The sequence below is a fragment of the Apiospora kogelbergensis genome (genome assembly GCF_038363985.1).
Source record: "Apiospora kogelbergensis strain CBS 113332 chromosome Unknown utg000002l_segment0_segment0, whole genome shotgun sequence".
Taxonomy (NCBI): domain Eukaryota; kingdom Fungi; phylum Ascomycota; class Sordariomycetes; order Amphisphaeriales; family Apiosporaceae; genus Apiospora; species Apiospora kogelbergensis.
In genome coordinates, this window is record NW_027117419.1 from 3,138,508 (window position 1) to 3,159,671 (window position 21,164).

Below are 21,164 nucleotides of genomic sequence, written 5' to 3' on the forward strand. Positions count from 1 at the left end.
TTCGTTTTATTTAAGTGTACAGAGGCACTATAGGATTATATAAGCAACTGTATACAATTGTAGACTCACAGTGGCTACGGGCTCGGGGAAGTGCTCCATCCTTATATTACTTCACCATGTAATCATACAGCACATTTTCAACTTGTCGAAACTCGCAACGACCAATGTACCATTACATATAAATTATGAAGAAGCTAATGTATCCAGTAATTTTGGGAGTCTTCAAAACGAACAGCTTACCAGGTTTGATACTCGTCGATCTGGAGAAAAACCTTGATGCCAACCTACACCGCGCCGAAAATACACGAGTGTATACAGCACCTGGTAAAATCGGCATTCATAAAATTATGGTAGTCATTGGCGCTCAGTGGTATGTTCCAATGTTATACGCTACTCCTCACTTATTCGGCAACACCTTAGTAGAACACATCAAGGCAAAGTAAAATACTTTGACTTTGAGCGGGAAGTCACTTGTCTAGTTGTTAATGGATGGATTCTTCGTCCTTTCCTGACACGTGACTTGGGTATTGTAAAAGAGGAGCTTTGTAACGATATCTTGGGACTGGAACCAGGGGCTTACACCTATGCTCGAAGTACCTGTGACTGGGAAGACTTGGTGAAATGAAGTCTGCAACCAGCACTCATATGCCATCTGGGTTGGCCGTGGCAAGCCAAATCCCGTAGGTGGGTGCCCAGATTGTACTATACATATCACAAGCATCGGGACATTGGAACTACCCAATGGTCAGAAGATTTGACACGAGTTGATCCGGATTTGCCTGTTTGGCGAGCTTACCTGACAGCAAGACCATCAGCTGGAGGCATGAAAGAAATCAGTACCCGCACACCAAACTCTGGTGTAGTGTACTGGGCCATCATGAACTCTCTATTGTATTAGATATCTCCGTTTCCGCGCTGCCATTTTCATAACGAAACTCCATTATTCGCAAGCTTGCAAAGCTGCTCTACGGCACGGCGCGGTTTAAAAGTCAGGGGCAACTTTTCACCTTGAACATCAGAGTGACCCAGAAAGGAGGAAGCAAGAAATTGGAACTATAATGTGTCCGGCATCTCACTACCGCACTGCGATACAGTTTCCCTATACAGATACTAGTGCCGCACTATCGGCCCTATATGCACGATCCCTAGGTTTGATAGTTCAACCCAACCCATGCCGTGGCTTGGCATCCGGAGATATGTCAAGTCAATATCCATCAGCGCTGTCGAGCGGACACCGCATGTGTCCCCGCACGAGCGTGTAGCATTCCGGATTCGTGCTGTGCCACCTTTGCCAAGAGGCCTGCCCAGCGAGGACTTGGGAGTGGTGTACCAGGAAGAATATGGCTCGTGGGGAGACAGACAAATCAGAAAGTGCGAGCCCGCATTGCAAAAGGCCGATTTGGCGTGTTTCTTTAATATAGAATGAGCATCCGGGATTGGTGGACGATCGAGCCGCTGACGCCAACGTGGACCGAGGTGATCAGTCCCACAACCGGCGGCGGCATAGAGTCCGCACTTCCTATTCGGGACGCCCGCACAGGCCCGGATTGGACAAACCCCTTCCGTTTGCTTCTTCAGACCGTTTATGGGTTCTTGTTTCTCTTGGGAGGACAAGGGATGCGAAGGCTTTCGGGCCATGAGCCGAACGCTACCCACCTACCGCTGTTCATTGTCTGGTAACGAGAACCAGACAGCAGCCCACCACTCCCTGGCACAGCTGTCTACATGCGTGCCGAGATTGCATGGACGGGACAGCGCGTGCTTGCTGCGTGACCTGGATCACGGCCCCGTTTCCTCGATCTTGGTGGGCTGGTTATCTGCGGAAGATAGGGTGCTTCTCGGCATCTCGTTCGATATATAGCGTCCCTCTCTCGCCCGCATCCTGTAGACTTTTGACTCTTCCCTGATCGTCCGTCTCAACTGTTCGCTCCTCAACCCTCCCGCTTGCAACCAGTCGCCCATAGCCTCCCCGGACTATCCGTTTAGTCTTCCTTGCTGAGCCTTCTTGTAAACTTTCATCGCCAATCAAATAAGATGAAGGGAGCTTTGAGCGTCGCGGCGCTCTCGCTGGCCGCCAGCGAGGTGTCGGGCCACTACATCTTCCAGCAGCTCGACATCGGCAGCACCAAGGGGTCCCTCTTCCAGTACATCCGCAAGAACAGCAACTACAACTCGCCCGTGACCGACCTGAAGTCCAACGACCTGCGCTGCAACGTCGGCGCCTCAGGATCTGGCACCGACACTGTCTCCGTCAAGGCCGGTGATTCTTTCACCTTCACCACCGACACGCCCGTCTACCACCAGGGTCCCACTTCCATGTAAGTTGATTTGCTCGTTCGCAGCACACAAGGGAGAACAGAGCCAAGACGAGGATAGCTGACACGATCGGGATAATCAAGCTACATGTCCAAGGCCCCCCGGGTCGGCGGCCAGCTACGACGGCAGCGGCGGTTGGTTTAAGATCAAGGACTGGGGCCCAACCTTCAGCGGCGGCCAGGCTTCGTGGAAGCTCGACAGCACCTACACCTTCAACATTCCGTCTTGTGTCCCCGACGGCGAGTACCTGCTCCGCATCTCGCAGCTGGGTATCCACAACCCCTGGCCCGCCGGCATTCCCCAGGTACGTTTTCTCCTGATCGCCCCTTTGCCCTCTCTCTTTGTCGCAGAACATATGTTTGACTGACACGTGACGGAAACAGTTCTATACAAGCTGTGCGCAGATCAAGGTATCCGGCGGCGGCAGCGCCTCTCCGGCCACCGTCAGCATCCCGGGCGCCTTCAAGGACACGGATCCGGGCTACACAGCCAACATCTACAGCGGCTTTACCAGCTACACGGTGCCCGGCCCCTCGGTCTTCACCTGCAGCGGAGGTGGCGGCGGCAACACTGGCGGCAGCAACCCGCAGCAGCCCGCCCCTCAGCCCACAACGACCCTGAGGACCTCCACGACTGCCGCTGGCTCTAGCCCGACCAACAACCCCGGCAACGGCGGTGGCAGCGGCGGTTGCTCCGTCGCCAAGTACGGCCAATGCGGCGGCAACGGCTACAGCGGCTGCACTGCCTGTGCCAGCGGCAGCACCTGCTCTGCTACCAACGAGTACTGTAAGTCGTCATGTCTGAAGCAGCCTACCCCTTTGTCTTCTTTCCCAAGTCGTATCGCATATCTGACTGGACCTTACCAGACTCTCAATGCGTTTGAATCATCCACGGATCCTCGTAGGAGGGAAAGAACTCGCTCTCCTGTCGTTCCATAAATCGAATGCTGGAATGAAAGCATGGAATGGGCGTATTGACGATGACTCCCTTGGACTCCAGATCACTTTCAGGTTACGCTTCGCATACGTACATAGAACAACTGTAAATACCCTGTATATATGTATGACCCGATGCATTGTTCATTTTTGAACACGTGAATAGAACCTGGTATTGAGCATAAGCCTCGATTAGCAGTCGAAATGATGTGGCTTCGCTACCTGATGCGTGTATGTTGCTGTGCCTTTGTTGAAATCCCTTCCCATCTTGCTGATAAGCGGTCCATGATTATGAAGTTAGTCGTTGAGTCCCCCCTGGTGGATATGGACGAGTAGAAGCAAGTACATCAGCGGTCAGTACTGGAGTAGATTGAACGTTTAGTAGCCACAAGACTGACCAGAAACCGCTAACGGAAGGCAACAGGAAATGTCGAAAATCACTGTCATCCACTATCATATTGTCACGAGGCTTCGGAAGGTAAACTGTCATGAAGCCAATCTGCTCTTTTGAAGATTATGGTTATATATATATGCATAACTAAATAGGTATCATCTATGTGTAGTAAGAAGTAGTGTTTTTGCTTGTAACCATGTCACGCGTAGACCCATGCAATGTAGATGGGATGTGCATGTCTTCGTTGCGACAGTTTCCTTACGTGTCGCTGAGTAGTCGGATACGTAGCTAACGCTGTGAGCCACCCGGTTTGCGGCTCAGACAGCCATCTCATTCGTGCCCTTCGTATGTGCATTGGCCCTCTCTGCTTAGGCCTTCCCGATCCATCCCGAGTTGATAAAGAAGTCAAAGATCCTGCCGCCCTTTTGGGAATCCAACCTGCAGATCTCCTTAACCTGCTTCTTCTTCAGCGTGCCATTGCCCTTGAGCGCCTCTTTCAGGACCTGCTCCTTGATCATTAGGTACGGCTTGGGCTGCAGCCGCGACACCTTGCAGAGCTCCGCCTCCTCCGGCGTAAGGAGGTGCAGGTCAGGCGCGTTGTCCTGGCTGAGATTGAGAGGCTGCACGCCTGAGATGGGCTGCGAGACAAATTTCTGCCGCGTGTTCGCGGCCGGACCGGTACCGTTGGCCAATACACCGTTCGGGGCGCCGTTAGTGGCAGCGTGTCCATTGGTTGTCGGTTTTGCCTCGAGGTTAGTGCCATCCATAGCGTTGTGTGGAGTGGCACCGGTTGTGGCTGGTCGGTAAGGCAACTCGGGTGCAATCAACAAAGCCGCACCGCTTGGAGGTTCTGGCTGCGTGTTCTGCTTCGATCGCTGAGCGGTTGCCAAGCGCTCGCGGTCCATTGAGCCCATGGGGATAGCTTTTTGAATCCTAGATGCCTTGTCCTGCTCATACTTCTCCCCACTGCGAAGATCACCAATCTTCAAGTTCCGCCATTCTTGTAGTTGGGCTATGGCCTGACGCAGGTTCAGCTCGTCTACCAGGCCCTGGCAGAAACTCTCAAAGTCGTCATGGTTCATCATCCTTGCGAACGGTTTCGCCTTATTGAGTAGGTCCTTCTCTTCTTTTGTCCTCTTCTTCTCCAATTTACTGTTCTCCCTGTAGTCTAATAGATTGTGTTCGAAGACGACCTTCTTCCTATCCACACGCTGTGTCAACCGAGCGTTGTATATGTCCATGACAGTAAGCTTAAGCTCCATCTCTGGTTCCAGCTCGCCGGTTCGAGGGTTGATGCCATCACCAGGATCGAACTGCATGAGTTGCACTGCCTCTTCCGCCTCGTTGGCATGTTCCGTCTCGAACTCCAAACGACCGGGCATGTAGCCTTGGATTTCGTGGCACGAAGGTACACTGGCAGTGGGCTTCGTCTTCGGAGCCATCGCGGGAGCGTTCTTCTGGGCTTCTCTTCGGTCTTCGATCCGCCGCTTCTTGCGGGCCTGGAATTCCTCGCGTGAAATCTCCTGCGCCAATTCCATGTCGGAGGGACGACATCGCTTCGGCAGGGGAAAGCATGGTGACTCGACATACGTCTTGATATAGTGGTCGCGTACTTCGTCCTTATTCCGGTAGCCGCCAATATGATCAGCGATGTCCGCCCACGAGCCCAAGCCGTATATTTCGCATCCTTCCAATAGTAGAAGTTCTTCATCGGCGCCCCATTCTGCGTCGAAGATTGGTATTGAATTCTGTTCGATGACTTTGTAGGGATGTGTAGCCGGCTGATGGGAGCCGCTCGAGGCGCCGCTAGAGAAGCATTGTACGCATAGGTCGTATTCATTGCAAGCGCTGTGGGCGCATCTTATCCGGACCTATCATTAGGTATCAGTAAACCGCATTCATCAAGACGCACTCAGAAAGAGAGCTATGTGCATCAGAGAATCGAGTGGGGGAGGAAGGGTCATGGTAGTTCAGGTGGCAGCACCCGGAGCCTGGCTGACACATCGGAACGGGGAGCCACCATGCCGAGAAGAGAAGGCCGCAGCAGCAATCCGACAAGACAGCGACGCGACAATGCGAATAAAAAAGAACGGAGCAAAAGCCGGTAGACGACTTACGGTTGAGGTTATATCTGCCGAGCACACATCACAGACGTATTTCACCCCTCCCTCACCACCCCTCGTGGCCGTCTTCTTGCGAATAACACCCATCTTGCTTGGTGTAACTTGGTACCACCGAGCTCAAGGCCAGCTTGAGGCCCAGACAAGATGAACAGCGAATGATCGAAGCACGACAGGCGGTGCAACACTCAATTAACGTCGGCCGGATAGCGCTCAGTTCGACCAGTGTGTTGATATGCGTATGTCGATGGATCGACGAGGCTGTGGTTGTTGTTTTGATGGATAATGGTTGCGATGATGTCGTGCGAGCGCCCTTGTTGCTTGCGCCAGGCTCCAATGCCAGGGGGTTTGGCGGTGGTTCTTCCGTCCAAGCTCCTGTTTCCAGCACTGATGCGACACGCGCTAAAACGGATTGTTGGCCATGCTGGCCCAAGCGTCTGCTCCCCAGACTTTCAGCCGCACCCACGTGACCTCTCTATCTAGATGGTGCGGTGGAGACGGCGTTGGTTCAGAGCGGCGGCGGCGGCTCCCCGCAGCTAGCAGTAGCGATAATAGCTCTGCAGATGGGATGCAAGTGACAATTCTAGACTGCACCACTAGAAGCATTCAGTTTAGGATACTCAAGACCTTGTAGCCTGCAGCTTGCCGCTTGAGGTACATTATCCTCTGGAAGAACACCAAACCATTGTGCCCAGCTGCAATTATCTGGCACCTGCCTGCGCACAATTCGCAACAAGGATGGATTTCAAGCGGCTCCTCTCCGAGAGCTTCAATAAGCCCTCCGTTATTCCGCCTGGCTATATTCTCGGCTCCTGCTTTCTGGGCCTGGGTATCATAGGGCTAGTTTCGCCCTCGCAGGCAGAGATCGCCTTCCCAGTCCGGCAACATGACGATGATATGAAGGAACAAGACAACGTCCACCCGGCTGCGCGCGGGGGTAAGATCCGCGAAGTCCTCACTGCGCACCTCTACTCCAAAGCCGGCCGCGACCTGGTTTTCGGCCTCTCGTTCTTCGCATTGCAATATCAGGGCAACATGCGCGCCGTCGTGGCGCTCGAGGGCCTCGTCACGCTCGTCGGTTTTGTGGATGGGTTTTCCGTGTGGAAGTACGGCGCCGAGGATGCGCGGCCGCTGGCCTGGAGCTACTGGATCTGGAGCGCGAGTATTCTCGCTATTGCGGGCGGAAGATTCTATTTTCTACCATCGAGTCAGTAGATCTCAGTTCTGGCCCGCAAACTTCTCCCAGACTGCATTTGGGCCTTGGGGGTTTGCCAATTTTTGACACCTGGAAAACCTCCAGCGATCACATCTGAACGATGTATCACTTTCTAAGGTCCTCTAAAGGCATGCGGTATGCCTATGAGGATGCGAAGAAATCTAATGCCCACCATGAAATCCCGACTTCAACGTGGTTATGAATGCATGCTCCTCAGCCTGGGACTAAAATCATGTACTCTTCGCCTGTGCAGGATACGGTTGTATCGGAAGGTATTCACGGAAAAGGCGACTTTCAGGATCCTTGCTTTTGGCTGCTCTTTCACCACAATACGATCTCAGTTAGTCAAATAACCTGATTGATCGAATTCCAAAAAAAAAAATAGCTCAGAAGGACTCCGAGCCGACTGGGGTCGCGTGAAGTACGATGCAGGGACCCGAGCCCAGCGTCACATTTGCTACCAGCGCAGCAGACAGTAAATTGCGTTATATCATACCCGTGACTTGACACCAGTGCAGGAAAACAGTAAATTGCAATCACATCATATCATCGGTGTCGTTCGTATATGCTCGAGTTTCCCCTTTATCTACATCTATACAACATCGACCTTTTGTGTAAATCTCAGTGTCACGCCTTATATATAACTACGCAAGAAAACGCGATATCATTACCCGCGCCACAACACTGCGCAAGTCTGCAAAGAGTCACGGTACCTCTTGCATCCGCTCAAGGAAGGAGAACATTGGTGGGAGAGGATGAGCGACGAGCGTGCCGAACTTGTGAAGAAGGGGCTGCGATGGGGCTGGAACGATATCATGGGATGGCCTTGGTTTCAGAGCACCCGGGACGGCATTTTCTTGTCTGGCCCAGTGTTAGACCTAGAAAAGGCGACCGGCGAGGAGACATTCCAGTCTCTCGAGGAGCTCGTGGGTCCCATGCGCCGCGTACTTGTGCCCTGGAGGGAGAACCCGAACAGCAAGACCTAGAGCTGGGCTCCGGGATTCATAACAAGTTTAAAAGCCTGCAACACCTGCAAAGCTTTGAATATGTTATGACAAGACGTAAAGTTAAACGAGACATGCGTGCGCGCTGGCCCATGCTGCTCATCACTATGGACGTCGACGATCCATTCGCCGTGAGGGAAGCCGCGGTCCTCATGGGTGACGATGAATCATTCTTCAGACGGGAGCGAGGATACATCATCGAGGGTCTTGAGCCTGCCGCGTACTGGGGCATTTTCCATACCTGTGTAAAGGAGGACTGGTTGCTAGCGCAGCATGAGTTTGATCCGCCGGAAGCGGGTGATTCGCCAGTTGTCGATCGTGAAGTTATGGATTGGGACCACCCCTGGGTACAGGAAGACCTGAAGAAGATCCCAGGATTCAAGAGGGTAATCAATCATGCCGGAGTAAAGCAAGAAGGTTGGATTGGCCGAGAAGAGCCATGGTATGGTTGGACAGAGATTGGTCATGGTCAGGTGGTTGTGATCATGGGGCATGACAAGACGACAACAATCCCGGGCGGATGGTAGAGGTCTGTCTAGAAAGGCTAGCAGGCACCGTAATCATTGAATTTCCGCTAGTTTTCCGCCGGCAGCTACCTCTAGTTTGAATCCTGTTGCTGTCAGTTATTATTTTATCGTTACCATTGCTGTCAATCATCCAAACAGACCATTCTAGGCCATGCGATGAACCGCTTTGGGGCGTACTCTACTAGGTAGTATCGTAGATTGTAGATTGCATCGCATAATAGGCTGTAGTTTCTGGAGTTTGTTCAGTTACATCATTGGGAAATCCGTGGGGCTCCCTTCCTGATGTATCGCGATATTCGTTCATTTTCTCACCCCACCATCGCATGTGATGAGGGATGCCCCGCGCCTATGCGGGCCCCCGGACCCAGGTACTGACTTTGTGTCTATGTACTTAAACCATTGGAAGTCGTCTATTTCGCATGTAGTCTTACGTCAAATATTCACACCTACTCTCCCTACGACTTAGCCGCAATGCCGGACAAGATCCTCGACGATATCTCGCATCGTCGCTATAACCCGTTGAGGGGATCGTGGCTTCTGGTCTCGCCTCACCGGACCAAGCGACCATGGCAGTAAGTGAAACACCGCGAGCTGGTTTGCGGCCTTTTCACTAAGCGTACAACGTGAAGAGGCCAACAGGAAGGTCCAAACACTATTGAGCTCCCAGAGTACGACCCCAAGTGTTACTTGTGCCCCCGAAACTCGCGCGCATCTGGCGACAGCAACCCCGATTACAGCAACACTCTTGTCTTCGTGAACGACTACAGCGCCGTGAAGGAGCAACAGGCCGACTACGAGGACGAGTCTTCCAAAGATGGTATTGTAGTCCGCTTATTTCGCTTTCGAGATTACAACTAATTGCCCTAGACCTGGCATCACTGCTTCTCCGCGCAGAAGGCGTCAAGGGCCGATGCTACGTTTTGACCTTCTCTCCTAAGCACAACGTCACTCTCCCCGACATGTCTCCTGCCGAAATCCTTCCAATCATCGAGACCTGGACCCGCATCTATGCATCGCACCTCGCCTCTACAAACCCTCTCACCGAGGTCGCTGCGAAGTTGGACCTCTTGCAAACGGAGGCGTCTGCGGAGACCAACGTGGTGCCGCCGAAAGACCAGCTCCGCTACATGCAGATCTTCGAGAACAAGGGCGCCGCCATGGGTTGCTCCAACCCGCACCCGCATTGCCAGATCTGGACGACAAGCACGCTCCCCGAGGAGCCCGCAGCTGAGGCGGTGCAGATGGCTAAGTACCGGGTCGAGCACGGCGGGCGCCACCTGCTGGCCGACTACGTGAAGCTCGAGATGGACAAGCAGGAGCGCGTGGTGTGGCAGAACGACGCCTTCCTGGTCGTGTGTCCCTGGTGGGCCGTGTGGCCCTTCGAGGTCATGATCCTGGCCAAGCGCCACGTGCGCGCCCTCGTTGACCTTACCGCCGCGGAGCGGCTGCAGTTCGCCGACGCTGTCCAGGAGGTCACGCGCCGCTACGACAACCTCTTCGAGACCAGCTTCCCCTATAGTTCCGGCATTCACCAAGCCCCGCTGGAGGGCACCGCCGAAGAGGTCGAGAACAGCTACTTCCACATGCACTTTTACCCGCCGCTCCTGCGCTCCGCGACCGTCCGGAAGTTCCTGGTCGGGTACGAGCTCATGGCGGAGCCCCAGAGGGATATCACGCCCGAGCAGGCCGCGGCCAGGCTGAGGAATGACTGCGGTGGCGAGCTGTATCGCAAGAACCTATAGAATAAGAGAAGGACGAGGAGGTTTGGCCGAGTTCGATTATACATTATTCTACATGGTATATATATGCTTGTATGACCCGCCTAAGCCCCTCTATGTTTTGCCCATTCTATGCGTCGACGTAGTAGCTCTTCTGCATAACCATCCACACGGTGCCGGTCGTGGCAAAGAAGAAGGGCATCAGCTGGGGGCCGCCCATGTAGTACGTCTTGTAGAAGAAGTACTCGGTGAAGAAGTGGCCCAAAGCAACGAGGTAGGTCGACATGGCCATCATGTAGACGGGCTCGAGGTTGAGATGGTAGCTAGCGTAGAGGCGGACGATGGCCGAGATGAGGGTGTAGGTGCCGAAGAGGCGGGCGGCCAGCGGGGTGACCTGGTCGACGGTGTTGGCCGTCTTGCCCTTGGTCGCGCCGGCGGTGGCGGAGGCGGGGACGGGGATCAACTTGTTGGTCGAGTCCTCCGGGTCGAAGGTGGCCGTCTTGGGCGGGAGCGACTTGTTGGCAATGAAGCGGCCGTTGTAGAAGCGGCGCGAGAAGTGCAGCGTCATGTAATTCTGCAGCGAGTTGCCCACGGCGATCAGGGAGAGGGTGAACATGTAGTATGGCAGGTAGCCCTTGTCGCCCGCGGGCAGATAGGTGGCGAGGATGTCCATTGTTTACTTGTTACGGGTGATAGACTTGATCGATTGACTGTGAGAATTGGAGAGTGTATTGAATTAGGAGAGGTTTTGCTTCTGTTGGCCACAAGATAATCGGAGGTGCAATTGAGTTGGGATCAATCAGTCAATCTAGTTGGGGGATTAGCACCCACTTCGAGGAATCCCTTCAGCTCTGTTATCACCAGACGATCTGCTGATTTCTTTTAGACCCTGGCCTAAGCTTCACAGGTAGCGACTTGCCCCATGCAGGGGATACCGAACAACTGCCAGGCACTGGCTGATAGGTTGAAAGAGGATACGTGCCATGTCTCTATACGCCTTGGTCGAAGTTCGAGAGTTAGAGCTGTACTTGTTCCTGGAGACAGCCATTTGTTTCGTTTCGTTTATCTTGAGGTATGTTTTGCGACTTGATCGCTCATTCTCGTAGGGGTGCTCCCAAGTTATGTTGACCCTGAGTCCATGTCGTTATGTAACACTAATCCAGCGCCGGCCTCATCTGGTCTGTTCAAAAGTCCATACCAATAACGTACCTAGATAGAGACCTGGTATGTGACGTTAGATTGCTGCCCGGAATCGAGAGCGAATTTTGCATCATCATGCTCATGGTGAGCGCTGAGCGCAGTATTAGTAATTCCAAGTCTGTCCCTGGCAGAAGAAACTATATTTGCCCAGCCGTACATAGCAATAGCTTCGACCAATGAGCCGTAAACATAAGACAATAATTTTGGATTTGGCCATGACGCTCCAGCCGGGTCGCTCCCGGCGCGTGGGGTTCACGTCCACACAAACTCAACAAATCCCAGCAACTTTTCCATGTGCCATGCCAGAAAGTGAAGACACCACCACCTTGACATATTCCTGTCAAACTGAAGGGTCCCCTTCCCTGCCCGTTCCTTGCTAGATCACTTCAATTGGTTTTCACAATAACGAATCAGTCTGATCTCCAGGCCTCGAGTTTATCTCAGAATGACTAACACTAACGATATCCTGAGCGCTGTTCCGCAGGTGGTGCTGCTGGGGTTTGCTGGTATTGGTGCTCTGTATCTGGGCTCCAAGGCATTGGGCTATCTGCAATTTTTCCTGAATGTTTTCGTCCTCAGCGGAACCAACGTAAGTCTATGCAGCGTCGCACAATTGCAACTGTCTATTATACCCCATTGCAACCGGCGTCTAATTGTTGTTCTCGTTTGTAGTTGCGCAAGTATGGCAAGAAGGGCACCTGGGCTGTTGTCACCGGCGCCTCGGACGGCCTCGGCAAAGAGTTCGCCAGCCAGCTTGCAGCTAAGGGCTTCAACCTCGTTCTCGTCTCCCGAACCGAGTCCAAACTCCAGGATCTCTCCAAGGAGCTCGAGCACAAGTTCACCCACATCCAGACCAAGATCCTGGCGATGGACTTCAGCGCCGACCTCGACCACGACTACGAACGTCTGACGGACCTGGTGAAGGATCTCGACGTCGCTATCCTGATCAACAACGTCGGCCAGTCCCACAGCATCCCCACGCCGTTTGTCTTGACCGAGAAGAAAGAGTTGCAGGACATTATCACCATCAACTGCATGGGCACCCTCAAGGTCACCCAGATCGTTGCCCCGGGTATGCAGCAGCGAAAGCGCGGTCTCATCTTGACTATGGGCTCTTTTGGCGGCTGGGCACCTTCTCCCTACCTCGCTACCTACTCCGGATCTAAGGCCTTCCTCCAACAGTGGTCTTCGTCTCTGGCGGCCGAGCTCAAGTCCAGCAATGTTGACGTGCAGCTTTGCCTCTCTTACCTGGTCACCACGGCCATGTCTAAGGTCCGTCGCACGAGCATGCTGATTCCCAGTGCGCGTGCCTTTGTTCGCTCTGCCTTGGGCAAGATTGGCACTGGTAGCTGGCAGACCATGCCCGACACTTACACGCCTTTCTGGAGCCACGCCTTGATGGCTTGGGCTGCTGAGACGTTCTTGGGTACGGGCAGCAACATCCTCAGGTCCTCCACCCTGAAGATGCACGTTGACATTCGCAACCGAGCTTTGAAGAAGGCTGCCCGGGAAGCAAAGAAGCAGTAGGGGGTTCACAAGACGGCCAGGCAGTGTCTGCAGTATGTGGATTGATTCGTAGCCAGTTAATATATAACAGATGCCTCAGCTTAGAATTCCTTGCTCACCTTGATCAATACATGCCGATCTCCCAGAGTGTCTCCTTGTGCATGTGTATATTTGTTATGTAGATACTGCTTTGGGCTTAGTGTACATTTGTTGCGAGAAGCAGCTGGGGAGCTTTGCTGCAGGCCAATTTTTTATTGGCATGACAGAGCGCGCCCAAGCTTGGGAGAGCTCCAGTCGATCGCCCTAAAATTTCCAGCCTTCTCATAAAAAGTAAGGTACGAATGAAAGCGCGACACGGGCCTGGCCAAGCAAAGACAGAAAGAGAATTGAGCGATGGATTGCTACCACTAAGTCCACCAAAACATCGTCACGATTCCCAAGCATTACAAGCACCTACGTTGCAATCAATCATTGCATTTCCCCTTCAAACAACAGGACCTTCTTCTCACAAAGGGACGCAAGCCTTTCGACGCCGTTCCTTGGTCTGCCTGCCGCCGCCTCCCTGTCTGCATTTACAAGCACCTACGCGCACTCGCTTGCATAGAGCTCCGTCGATTGCCATTGATGCCCTGGTAGCTTGTCGCCGAACCTGGTGCCTCGCCGGCTTCAAGTGGCATTGACTACACCCTTCGTTTTGTCTGCAGGCCGCTGCAGATAAACGGCTATTGACCCCAAATACCCTCCGTCTCCATCTTCTCTCCCTTCGAAGCCCACCATCGAACCGAGCGACCTCGGAACTCTCTCTTCAACATGCAAGCAACACCAATGCGCCCTGTCCCGGGCGCTTTCATGCACACGCCGGCACTCGCTCGGAAATTCGCCGCCCAACAAGATCCGGTTAGAAGACGGCTCTTCGGCGACCAGCCAGCTGGCCAAGGTCTAGACGCGCCTGTACAGCAAGGTCTCGGTCCCCAGGGACTCGATGACCCGATTCAAAATGGACGACCTCTCCCGCCCATTGCTAACGGAGGAGCCCAGATCGCCGCGCCGCGCCCACCGCAGTCGCCTCTTTCTAAAGCTGCAACTTACATCAACAGCGCGCTTACCCAGGACGAGGCTTACCCCGAGCTCGATGCCTACTGCCGACAGGTCTCTTCCGAATATGACATGCCCAGCTTCGACTCAGCGTGGGCGCCTTTTGCCGAGTCCCAAGTCTACGAGATCCCCCAGCGCGTCTTTGAACAGTACAACACGGCCGAGGTCTCGACCATGATGGGTCTCTTCGGCGAGCTCAACTACGCTTGGGTGACCGTCGATAACAGTCTTTACTTATGGGACTATACGCACCCGAACCCTGAGCTCATTGGCTACGAGGATAACCCACACAGCATCACGGCAGTCAAGCTGGTGGCTCCTAAGCCTGGCGTGTTCGTAAAGGAAATCAACTACATGCTGGTGGTGTCGACGGTGCAAGAGATGTTCCTCCTTGGCGTGGCAGCAGACATCCAGCCAAATGGAGCCAGCAATGTCACCTTATACCAGACAAAAATGACCTTGCCGCTCCGAGGCACCGAAGCTCGCGTTATTGCAGCGGCTGCTAATGGTCGAATCTTCTACTCGGGCCAGTCCGAACCAGATATTTACGAACTCTATTACCAGCAGGAAGAGAAGTGGTTCTCGAGTAGAACTGGCAAGATCAACCACTCCTCGCCCGGGTGGACATCAGTCGTGCCTCGACCTCCGTCCGTTATATGGGGCAGCAAATCACAAGAGTACATTGTCGATATAGTGATCGACGATACCAGGAATCTGCTCTACTCCCTGTCGAGCAGCTCGACCATTCGCACTTACCACATGGAGGGAGCCGACAGGTTGACCAAAGTTATCGAGAAGACCAAGAACGACTGCCTGCGCGATGTATCTCACATGCTCACCAGCCACTCGCCCTTGCTTAGCGATCGCATGGACATCATCGCTATCTCTCCCATCGCATCTACCGAGGATGCCAAGGTTCATCTCATGGCCGTCACTAATACCGGCTGCCGTCTTTACCTCAGTGCCACGAGTAATACTTACGTCTCATCCGGTTCGGCGGCTTCGGCTCCGCAGAGCATGCAGCTCCAGTCCATTAAGTTCCCTCCACCGACGCAAAACCGACAGGCGCGCCCCCGCGATCCATATGGCGGACCCAGCGACTACATTGATATTAGCTCTCAGTCGTTGGCTCTTACTCGCAAGGCCATACGATACGCACCAGGTTATTTCATCGCATTTGTTCATAAGGAAAACATGGGCGAGAACGACGTGGTCTTTGCGTCGGCTCCAGATACAGGTCGTATCAAGAACACCAGTCATATTCAGAACTTGAGAAACTACGAACAAGCCAACTGGATCGAAATCAATAGCAAGGCCGAAGACATTGGCCTGATCAGCAAGCCGTTTGCCGCGACCAACCAGCCCTTGGGATTCGGCAACGAGTTGGCAGTGCAATTTGACACCCCTACCAGCGAGTTCGCGATTCTGACCAACACTGGCGTAATAGTTATACGTAGGAGGAGACTGGTCGACATTTTTTCCGCATCCATCAGGACAACCGCCGGCGATGAGGGGCTCAAGGACCAATTCAACAAGTTCCAAAGTCTGTATGGCCGCGTCGAGTCCGTTACGGCGGCTTTGGCGGTAGCTTGTGGCCAAGGGTCAGCCGACCAGCGGATGGGTGCTGGACGGAGTGCTATTGACCAAGCTATCGAGGATCGTGCCAGACAGGCATTTGTTAACTTTGGTGGCAACCCTATGCTTCCTGAACAGGATGGACAGGCGCCTACGGTTGAATCCGTCCGACCCTCATCCCGGCATGCTGCTCTCAGTCTGTACCTGAGCCGCCTTATTCGATCGCTATGGACATCGCCAGTCATTAGTCTCGGAACAGATGCGGCCGGTGCTTTGGCCATCAAGTCGACGGTTCCCAATGCTAAGCTGGCTACCGTCCAGGAGCACCTGGAGCGTCTCAGGTCATTCCTCGACGCTAACAGGGGTCTCATTCAAGGTCTTTCTGGACCCTCCGACTTGGCGCGGGCTGGCAGCAAGGCCGAAGAAGTCGCTTTCCAAGGCGAACACCAGGCTATGCATGCTCTTCAGATTCTGATGGCGGGCATTTCCGAAGGAATTTCCTTTGTGCTTATGCTGTTCGATGAGCGCGTCACAGATATATATACGCGCCTGGACGAAGCGTCCCGTCAGCAGCTTCGAGAGCTTACTTTCGAGCGTCTCTTTTCCCAAACAGCTGGAAAGGACCTTGCGAAGGTGCTCGTCAAAGCTATTGTGAACCGTAATATCGAAAGCGGAGCTAATGTCGAGACGGTAGCTGATGCTCTACGACGGCGCTGCGGCAGCTTCTGTAGTCCGGATGATGTCGTCATCTTCCGCGCGCAGGAGCAACTGAAGCGTGCGTCGGACGCAGCGCTGAACCCCAACACGTCCCGCACTCTCCTTGCCGAGAGTCTGAGGCTTTTCCAGAAAGTGGCAGGGAGTCTTGGCCCGGCGAATCTCGATAATATTGTGACGCAATACATTGGCCTGAGATATTTCGCTGGCGCGATTCAACTCTGTCTCACCGTCGCTCAAGAAAAAGACCGTGGAAACACCGCTCTGTCTTGGTTCAATGACAACAAGCCTGCCAATGATCCAAGAGAAAGAGCGTTCCTGGAGCGCAAAGACTGCTATGAGCTCATTCAGCACGTCCTTCAGAACCTGGATGCCGCATCAAGCATGGAACCGGAAATGGTGGACGGGAAGAAGACGCTGATCGCCACGAAACGGGACGAAGCTTACGAGGTGGTGAACGGCGCGCCAGATGAGGTATTCCATTTCGACTTGTACGACTGGTATGTTCAGCAAGGATGGACCGAACGCTTGCTTAATGTCGAGTCGCCGCATGTGGTCACGTTCCTACAACGCCTGGCTGTTAGCGAGTTCCGCCACGCGGAGCTCCTCTGCCGGTACTACACGGCGCGAGCCCGCTACTTCGAGGCTGCTAAAGTACAAGCCGACCTGGCACAGTCCGAATTCCCCATTTCTATCAAGGATCGACTCAACCTGCTCAGCCTCGCCAAGACCAATGCTAGTGTCACGACTCCTGGTGTTAGCCGACAGGATATGCAGATGCTTCACCACACGGTGACTGAGTTGCTCGAAGTAGCTCATATCCAAGACACCCTGCTGGAGCGCCTTCAAAACGACCCTCGCATATCCGCCGAGAGGATTCCAGAAGTCACTCAGGCGCTGGACGGTCCTATCCAGGGCTTGTCTGAAGTAAGTTATCCCTTATCTAATCTCCCAGCCTCCCTGGTCCACCGATACTAACTGTTCTCTTCCAGCTTTTTAATGAATACGCCGACCAAGCTGAATACCATGACCTGGCGCTACTGATCTTCCACGCCGCAGACTTCCGCAATGCCACTACCATCCAGCAGACATGGAGTGCGCTTATTGAGCGAACGCACAACGAGGTCGCGGTCCAGTGGGAGGCTTTCCACGCGGCGCGCAACGCCAGAGGCACCGTGCCCGAACCGCCACCTCAGCCGTATGAGAGAATCATTGGTGTCATCCGCGAAGTGTGCCACCGGGCCTCCAACGACTCATTCATCTTCCCAGTGCCCCAGCTTCTCCCTGATCTTTGCCGCTACGCTGTAGACAATGCGCAGGATGGTCGCATGAACGCGGATCCCAACTGGCCCATCATGGTCTTCCTTGGACTTGGAGTCAGCCACGACCTAGTGACCCGTTGCTTGGAGAGGATGTTCGAGTCGCAAGAAATCCCGTTCCGAGGCGCCATGCTTTCGCGGGTGGTGGAGTGGATTGTGTACTCGGTGCGCGTATGGATGAGGGAGTTGGCTCGTACCGGCCGCCCGGAGCAAAATCTGCCGGAATGGGTTGGTATTCTGGTATCCGAATGCGATGTCTGGATCCGGACCGCGCGAGGCAATAACGAGGGCGGCATGGAGATGCCCGAGCTTATGCGACAAGTCCGCGACCTGAAGAGGTCGATAGATGGAGCCATTGGCTTCGGTGGCAGCTTTAGAGCTAGCATGGGCTTCCTGTAATACCGAGAGATAAGGAAAGGGGGTATAGAGTTGTTGAAAAGAGGTGCAAGCCGCGCCTGGCGATGAAGAATATGATATAGCTTGGCCATCAGCACGCGAAACGTACTCTGGTGTCTGATGGAGAGGCAGACGCTAGCTGTTTCTCAGGATGGACAGCGAGGTTGATAGAGACGGAAGGAAAGAAAGAGGGAGAGAGATGTAATTTATCATTCTGATGCAATTGTAGGCTTTCTGAGATGGGCATAAGACCGGTGCTTCGGGCGTTTTTTTTTTCCATGAAGAAAGGGGGCGCATAGGAGTCACGATCAATAATGCATGTGACCTATTACCAAGAATGTCTGTCTGTCTGTCTGCCTGTCTGTCTATCTTTTGTCATGTTTTGTTTGTATAATAATTTCATATACAGTGTTCACTTTTCCGGTACTCAAGTCCGTACAACCGACTCCCAGCAACCTCAGCCACCAACATTCCACGAACCTGCTGGTCTTCTTATATATATATATAGTCATCAAACCGTACTGCTCAGTTTTCGCTTGAATATAATTCTATTGATAACGTTATGTGAGCCATTAATGGTTCACCATGGCGGGTACATGTCTAACTCGAGGGTGGTGGCGTCGCAGTCAAGGCGAAACCAGCATGGCCAATCTATCTTGATTGATGTGCTGCTGTGCTCAGTGGAGACTGAGAGTAGATTGTCAATATGAAATCGTGATGCAAAGCTTCGTCAGTATGTTACATGAGATCGGCTCTGCCAAGGCTCTGCGTTGGGACTGCTTGCAGATGCAGACGACCGGTGAAAAGCTATAGTTTATCAGTATCTCCATTGGACACCATGCCCGGATTGAGGGTAATGAAATCCACCCGTGCGAGTATGATTCATAGGAAAACAGAACAGTCCCCCGGCTGCTGGCTGCCAGGCCATGATCAACTGCCACTTTACGTAAAACGACAGGAACAAGGGGTGGCTGACTGGGCCGGGCCGCAATGCCAAGGCCCAGGTCGCGAATATATATTTTCTCGAAACCCCAAAGAAAGCGCAGGGGCGATGGGTGTTGATACTGGCAGCCTATAGTCCCAGGTTTGGTGTCAACTATAATTCTCGTGGAATGGCTGGAAAGGCACAGTGCCTAGGGCCACGTCCAAGTGCTTTCTCCGGTACCTTCGACGCATCAAGCTTTTCCTCCACAACTATGGCTGGACAGCCTGCATCTCCGATAGTGTTAGGTACGCCTATATATCGCTAGCTATTTTCCCCTTTCACAAACTCATTCAGCTCATACACTCTCCTGAAGCTCTAACGTTCAAACACCATCAATTCATTCGTCTACTCACAGACTCGACCACTCGCCATCATCGTCACCACAATCTGAACACCAAGCAGTCAAGATGCCTTTCGAACTTTATTGTGCCCAGTGTGCTCAGTTGGCTGACAGTACTGCCGTCGCCCAGAGCCAGGGGGAGACCTGGACTATCAACGAGAGTGAGGAAGACATGGTTTGCGCTACCGACAAACCCGATAAGAACATTGCAGAGACTCGCGCCATTGTTGATGGACCCCGTCGACACATCAGCTTTGCCCAATCCGAGGAGCTGCCTCACAAGGACACAACACTTTCTTCATCGCCCCCTTCTACCCCGAAGGGTCCATCCTTCGAGGCCGGCCAACCCACCAGAGATCCAACAGCAAAAAGAACTGCAGAAGCCGGGCTCCCTCACCCCACCCGGACAGACGACGCCCTCTGGTCACCTTCCAGAGCTCTTGGGAGCTGCCTATCAAGACGGGTTTCCCCAATCTGGAACTCCCCAGCCGCCAGGGGCAATTCAAGAAAGGGGGGCCATCGGCAGGATCATCCAGAAGCCGGGCCGCTTCTCCCCACCCTTCCAGCCGGGCCCATCGAAAAGAGATCTTTCAAGAGCTAGAGGCATCTCGCACTGGCAGCAAGGTCGGTCTTTACCATCATACCACCAGAATGAATCATTATCCGTGGGTCATGCTGTGCCTCGTGAATGTCAACCACAGCAACGCTGCCAGTCCGGCGCTCGGGTCAACCACGGACACTCGGCCAACCCGGGGTACCTTCATCTCCTCCGACAACACGCCGACAGAGTCTACTTTGAGGAGCAGCAGCAAGAGGATGAGCAGGAACAGGAACAACCCCAGCAGGATATAGACGAGTTTTGGGACGCCTTCGAGGACTTCGATGACGCCCAGATTCCCCAGAGCTGCTACGACGCCGAGGAAGTCGAGTCCACCGAGCCCCGGCGAACAGAAGGCTGGTTCTCCCGCTGGTTCGGTAGTGCCTCCCGGGGCTGATCTGTCAGACCAGCAATGGCGCCATAGTAGGTCGACTTCTTCGGCCGCTGCTGCGGCAAGGGGCGAGAGGACTGATCATTCTCATCCAGCCCCTCCTCTTGTTCCTCGCCATAGTCGAAGAGAGAATATGACGCGACGTGCTTGCGGATGGAGTATCGAAAGTAGTACATGAGCTCTAGAATCATTGGGTCCATGTTGGGTTTATTGGTTGGCGTTGAGTGTTCGGAAAATCGTTGGTTGTTCGTGTAATATAAGTTTTGGGCTGGGAGGTAATACAAGGATGGGAAGCACTTGCGGGAATCTGGTTTGTAGTTACTCGGCGGCGTTGGATAAGATACCCGTGGTCCTTACCGGCGAGATACCGGAGGATCATCCGAGCTGCAATGAGACGAAAGCCAGGGATAGAGTCTGGCAGTGTATTGTTATCACATAGAATAAAATGAAGGGAGCTCTTCGCCAAAAGATGGCTTTTTGATAATAGTGATGACTGAAGTTGATGATATAGATATATCTGCGTGATGTGAACGATCGTGGCATATGTCCTGTATATGTATATATATATACCAGATATATTTGGCAATGGCAATGGCAACGGAGAGACACTAGGGTCTAGACTTCTAGGACCACATGCGACGACAGGATGCAGATGGCGACGAGCGGACCGGCCAGACGGAAAGAGCCGAATACAGACATCCGAGAAAGTGAGAAAGTGAGAAAGTGAGGAGCGCTCTCCAAAGCAAGGACGAAGCTACTTAGCGAGAGGCAAGTAACATACGAGGCTCTCGCAATCCCGTAGCATATATAGGCAA

At 53.4% G+C, this 21,164-nt stretch overlaps 10 protein-coding genes across 10 annotated transcripts; 7 read left to right on the top strand and 3 right to left on the bottom strand.

Moving 5' to 3' along the window:
- Window positions 1-2,034: 2,034 nt before the first annotated feature.
- Window positions 2,035-3,199, top strand: PG998_003913 (glycoside hydrolase family 61 protein; the record flags this gene model as incomplete). Its single annotated transcript, XM_066870731.1, has 4 exons — window positions 2,035-2,318; window positions 2,413-2,620; window positions 2,700-3,102; window positions 3,183-3,199. The coding sequence occupies 4 exons, from the start codon at window positions 2,035-2,037 to the stop codon at window positions 3,197-3,199; spliced, it is 912 nt and encodes a 303-aa protein (XP_066734481.1).
- An 814-nt stretch (window positions 3,200-4,013) lies between these two features.
- Window positions 4,014-5,855, bottom strand: PG998_003914 (uncharacterized protein; the record flags this gene model as incomplete). The annotated part of the gene is made up of 2 exons (XM_066870732.1): window positions 4,014-5,516; window positions 5,763-5,855. 2 exons carry the CDS (start codon window positions 5,853-5,855, stop codon window positions 4,014-4,016), a joined length of 1,596 nt encoding a protein of 531 aa, XP_066734482.1.
- Window positions 5,856-6,503: 648 nt separating this feature from the next.
- Window positions 6,504-6,980, top strand: PG998_003915 (uncharacterized protein; the record flags this gene model as incomplete). Its single annotated transcript, XM_066870733.1, has 1 exon — window positions 6,504-6,980. The coding sequence occupies one exon, from the start codon at window positions 6,504-6,506 to the stop codon at window positions 6,978-6,980; it is 477 nt and encodes a 158-aa protein (XP_066734483.1).
- A 756-nt stretch (window positions 6,981-7,736) lies between these two features.
- PG998_003916 (uncharacterized protein) lies at window positions 7,737-7,967 on the top strand (the record flags this gene model as incomplete). Its single annotated transcript, XM_066870734.1, has 1 exon — window positions 7,737-7,967. One exon carries the CDS (start codon window positions 7,737-7,739, stop codon window positions 7,965-7,967), a length of 231 nt encoding a protein of 76 aa, XP_066734484.1.
- A 125-nt stretch (window positions 7,968-8,092) lies between these two features.
- On the top strand, window positions 8,093-8,512 carry PG998_003917 (uncharacterized protein; the record flags this gene model as incomplete). Its single annotated transcript, XM_066870735.1, has 1 exon — window positions 8,093-8,512. The coding sequence occupies one exon, from the start codon at window positions 8,093-8,095 to the stop codon at window positions 8,510-8,512; it is 420 nt and encodes a 139-aa protein (XP_066734485.1).
- Window positions 8,513-8,983: 471 nt separating this feature from the next.
- Window positions 8,984-10,254, top strand: PG998_003918 (UDP-glucose--hexose-1-phosphate uridylyltransferase; the record flags this gene model as incomplete). Its single annotated transcript, XM_066870736.1, has 3 exons — window positions 8,984-9,084; window positions 9,142-9,329; window positions 9,380-10,254. 3 exons carry the CDS (start codon window positions 8,984-8,986, stop codon window positions 10,252-10,254), a joined length of 1,164 nt encoding a protein of 387 aa, XP_066734486.1.
- A 106-nt stretch (window positions 10,255-10,360) lies between these two features.
- Window positions 10,361-10,903, bottom strand: PG998_003919 (uncharacterized protein; the record flags this gene model as incomplete). The annotated part of the gene is made up of 1 exon (XM_066870737.1): window positions 10,361-10,903. One exon carries the CDS (start codon window positions 10,901-10,903, stop codon window positions 10,361-10,363), a length of 543 nt encoding a protein of 180 aa, XP_066734487.1.
- A 972-nt stretch (window positions 10,904-11,875) lies between these two features.
- On the top strand, window positions 11,876-12,957 carry PG998_003920 (3-ketoacyl-CoA reductase; the record flags this gene model as incomplete). Its single annotated transcript, XM_066870738.1, has 2 exons — window positions 11,876-12,019; window positions 12,103-12,957. 2 exons carry the CDS (start codon window positions 11,876-11,878, stop codon window positions 12,955-12,957), a joined length of 999 nt encoding a protein of 332 aa, XP_066734488.1.
- Window positions 12,958-13,746: 789 nt separating this feature from the next.
- PG998_003921 (uncharacterized protein) lies at window positions 13,747-18,038 on the top strand (the record flags this gene model as incomplete). The annotated part of the gene is made up of 2 exons (XM_066870739.1): window positions 13,747-17,247; window positions 17,313-18,038. 2 exons carry the CDS (start codon window positions 13,747-13,749, stop codon window positions 18,036-18,038), a joined length of 4,227 nt encoding a protein of 1,408 aa, XP_066734489.1.
- Window positions 18,039-20,267: 2,229 nt separating this feature from the next.
- PG998_003922 (uncharacterized protein) lies at window positions 20,268-20,549 on the bottom strand (the record flags this gene model as incomplete). The annotated part of the gene is made up of 1 exon (XM_066870740.1): window positions 20,268-20,549. One exon carries the CDS (start codon window positions 20,547-20,549, stop codon window positions 20,268-20,270), a length of 282 nt encoding a protein of 93 aa, XP_066734490.1.
- Between the last annotated feature and the right edge of the window lie 615 nt (window positions 20,550-21,164).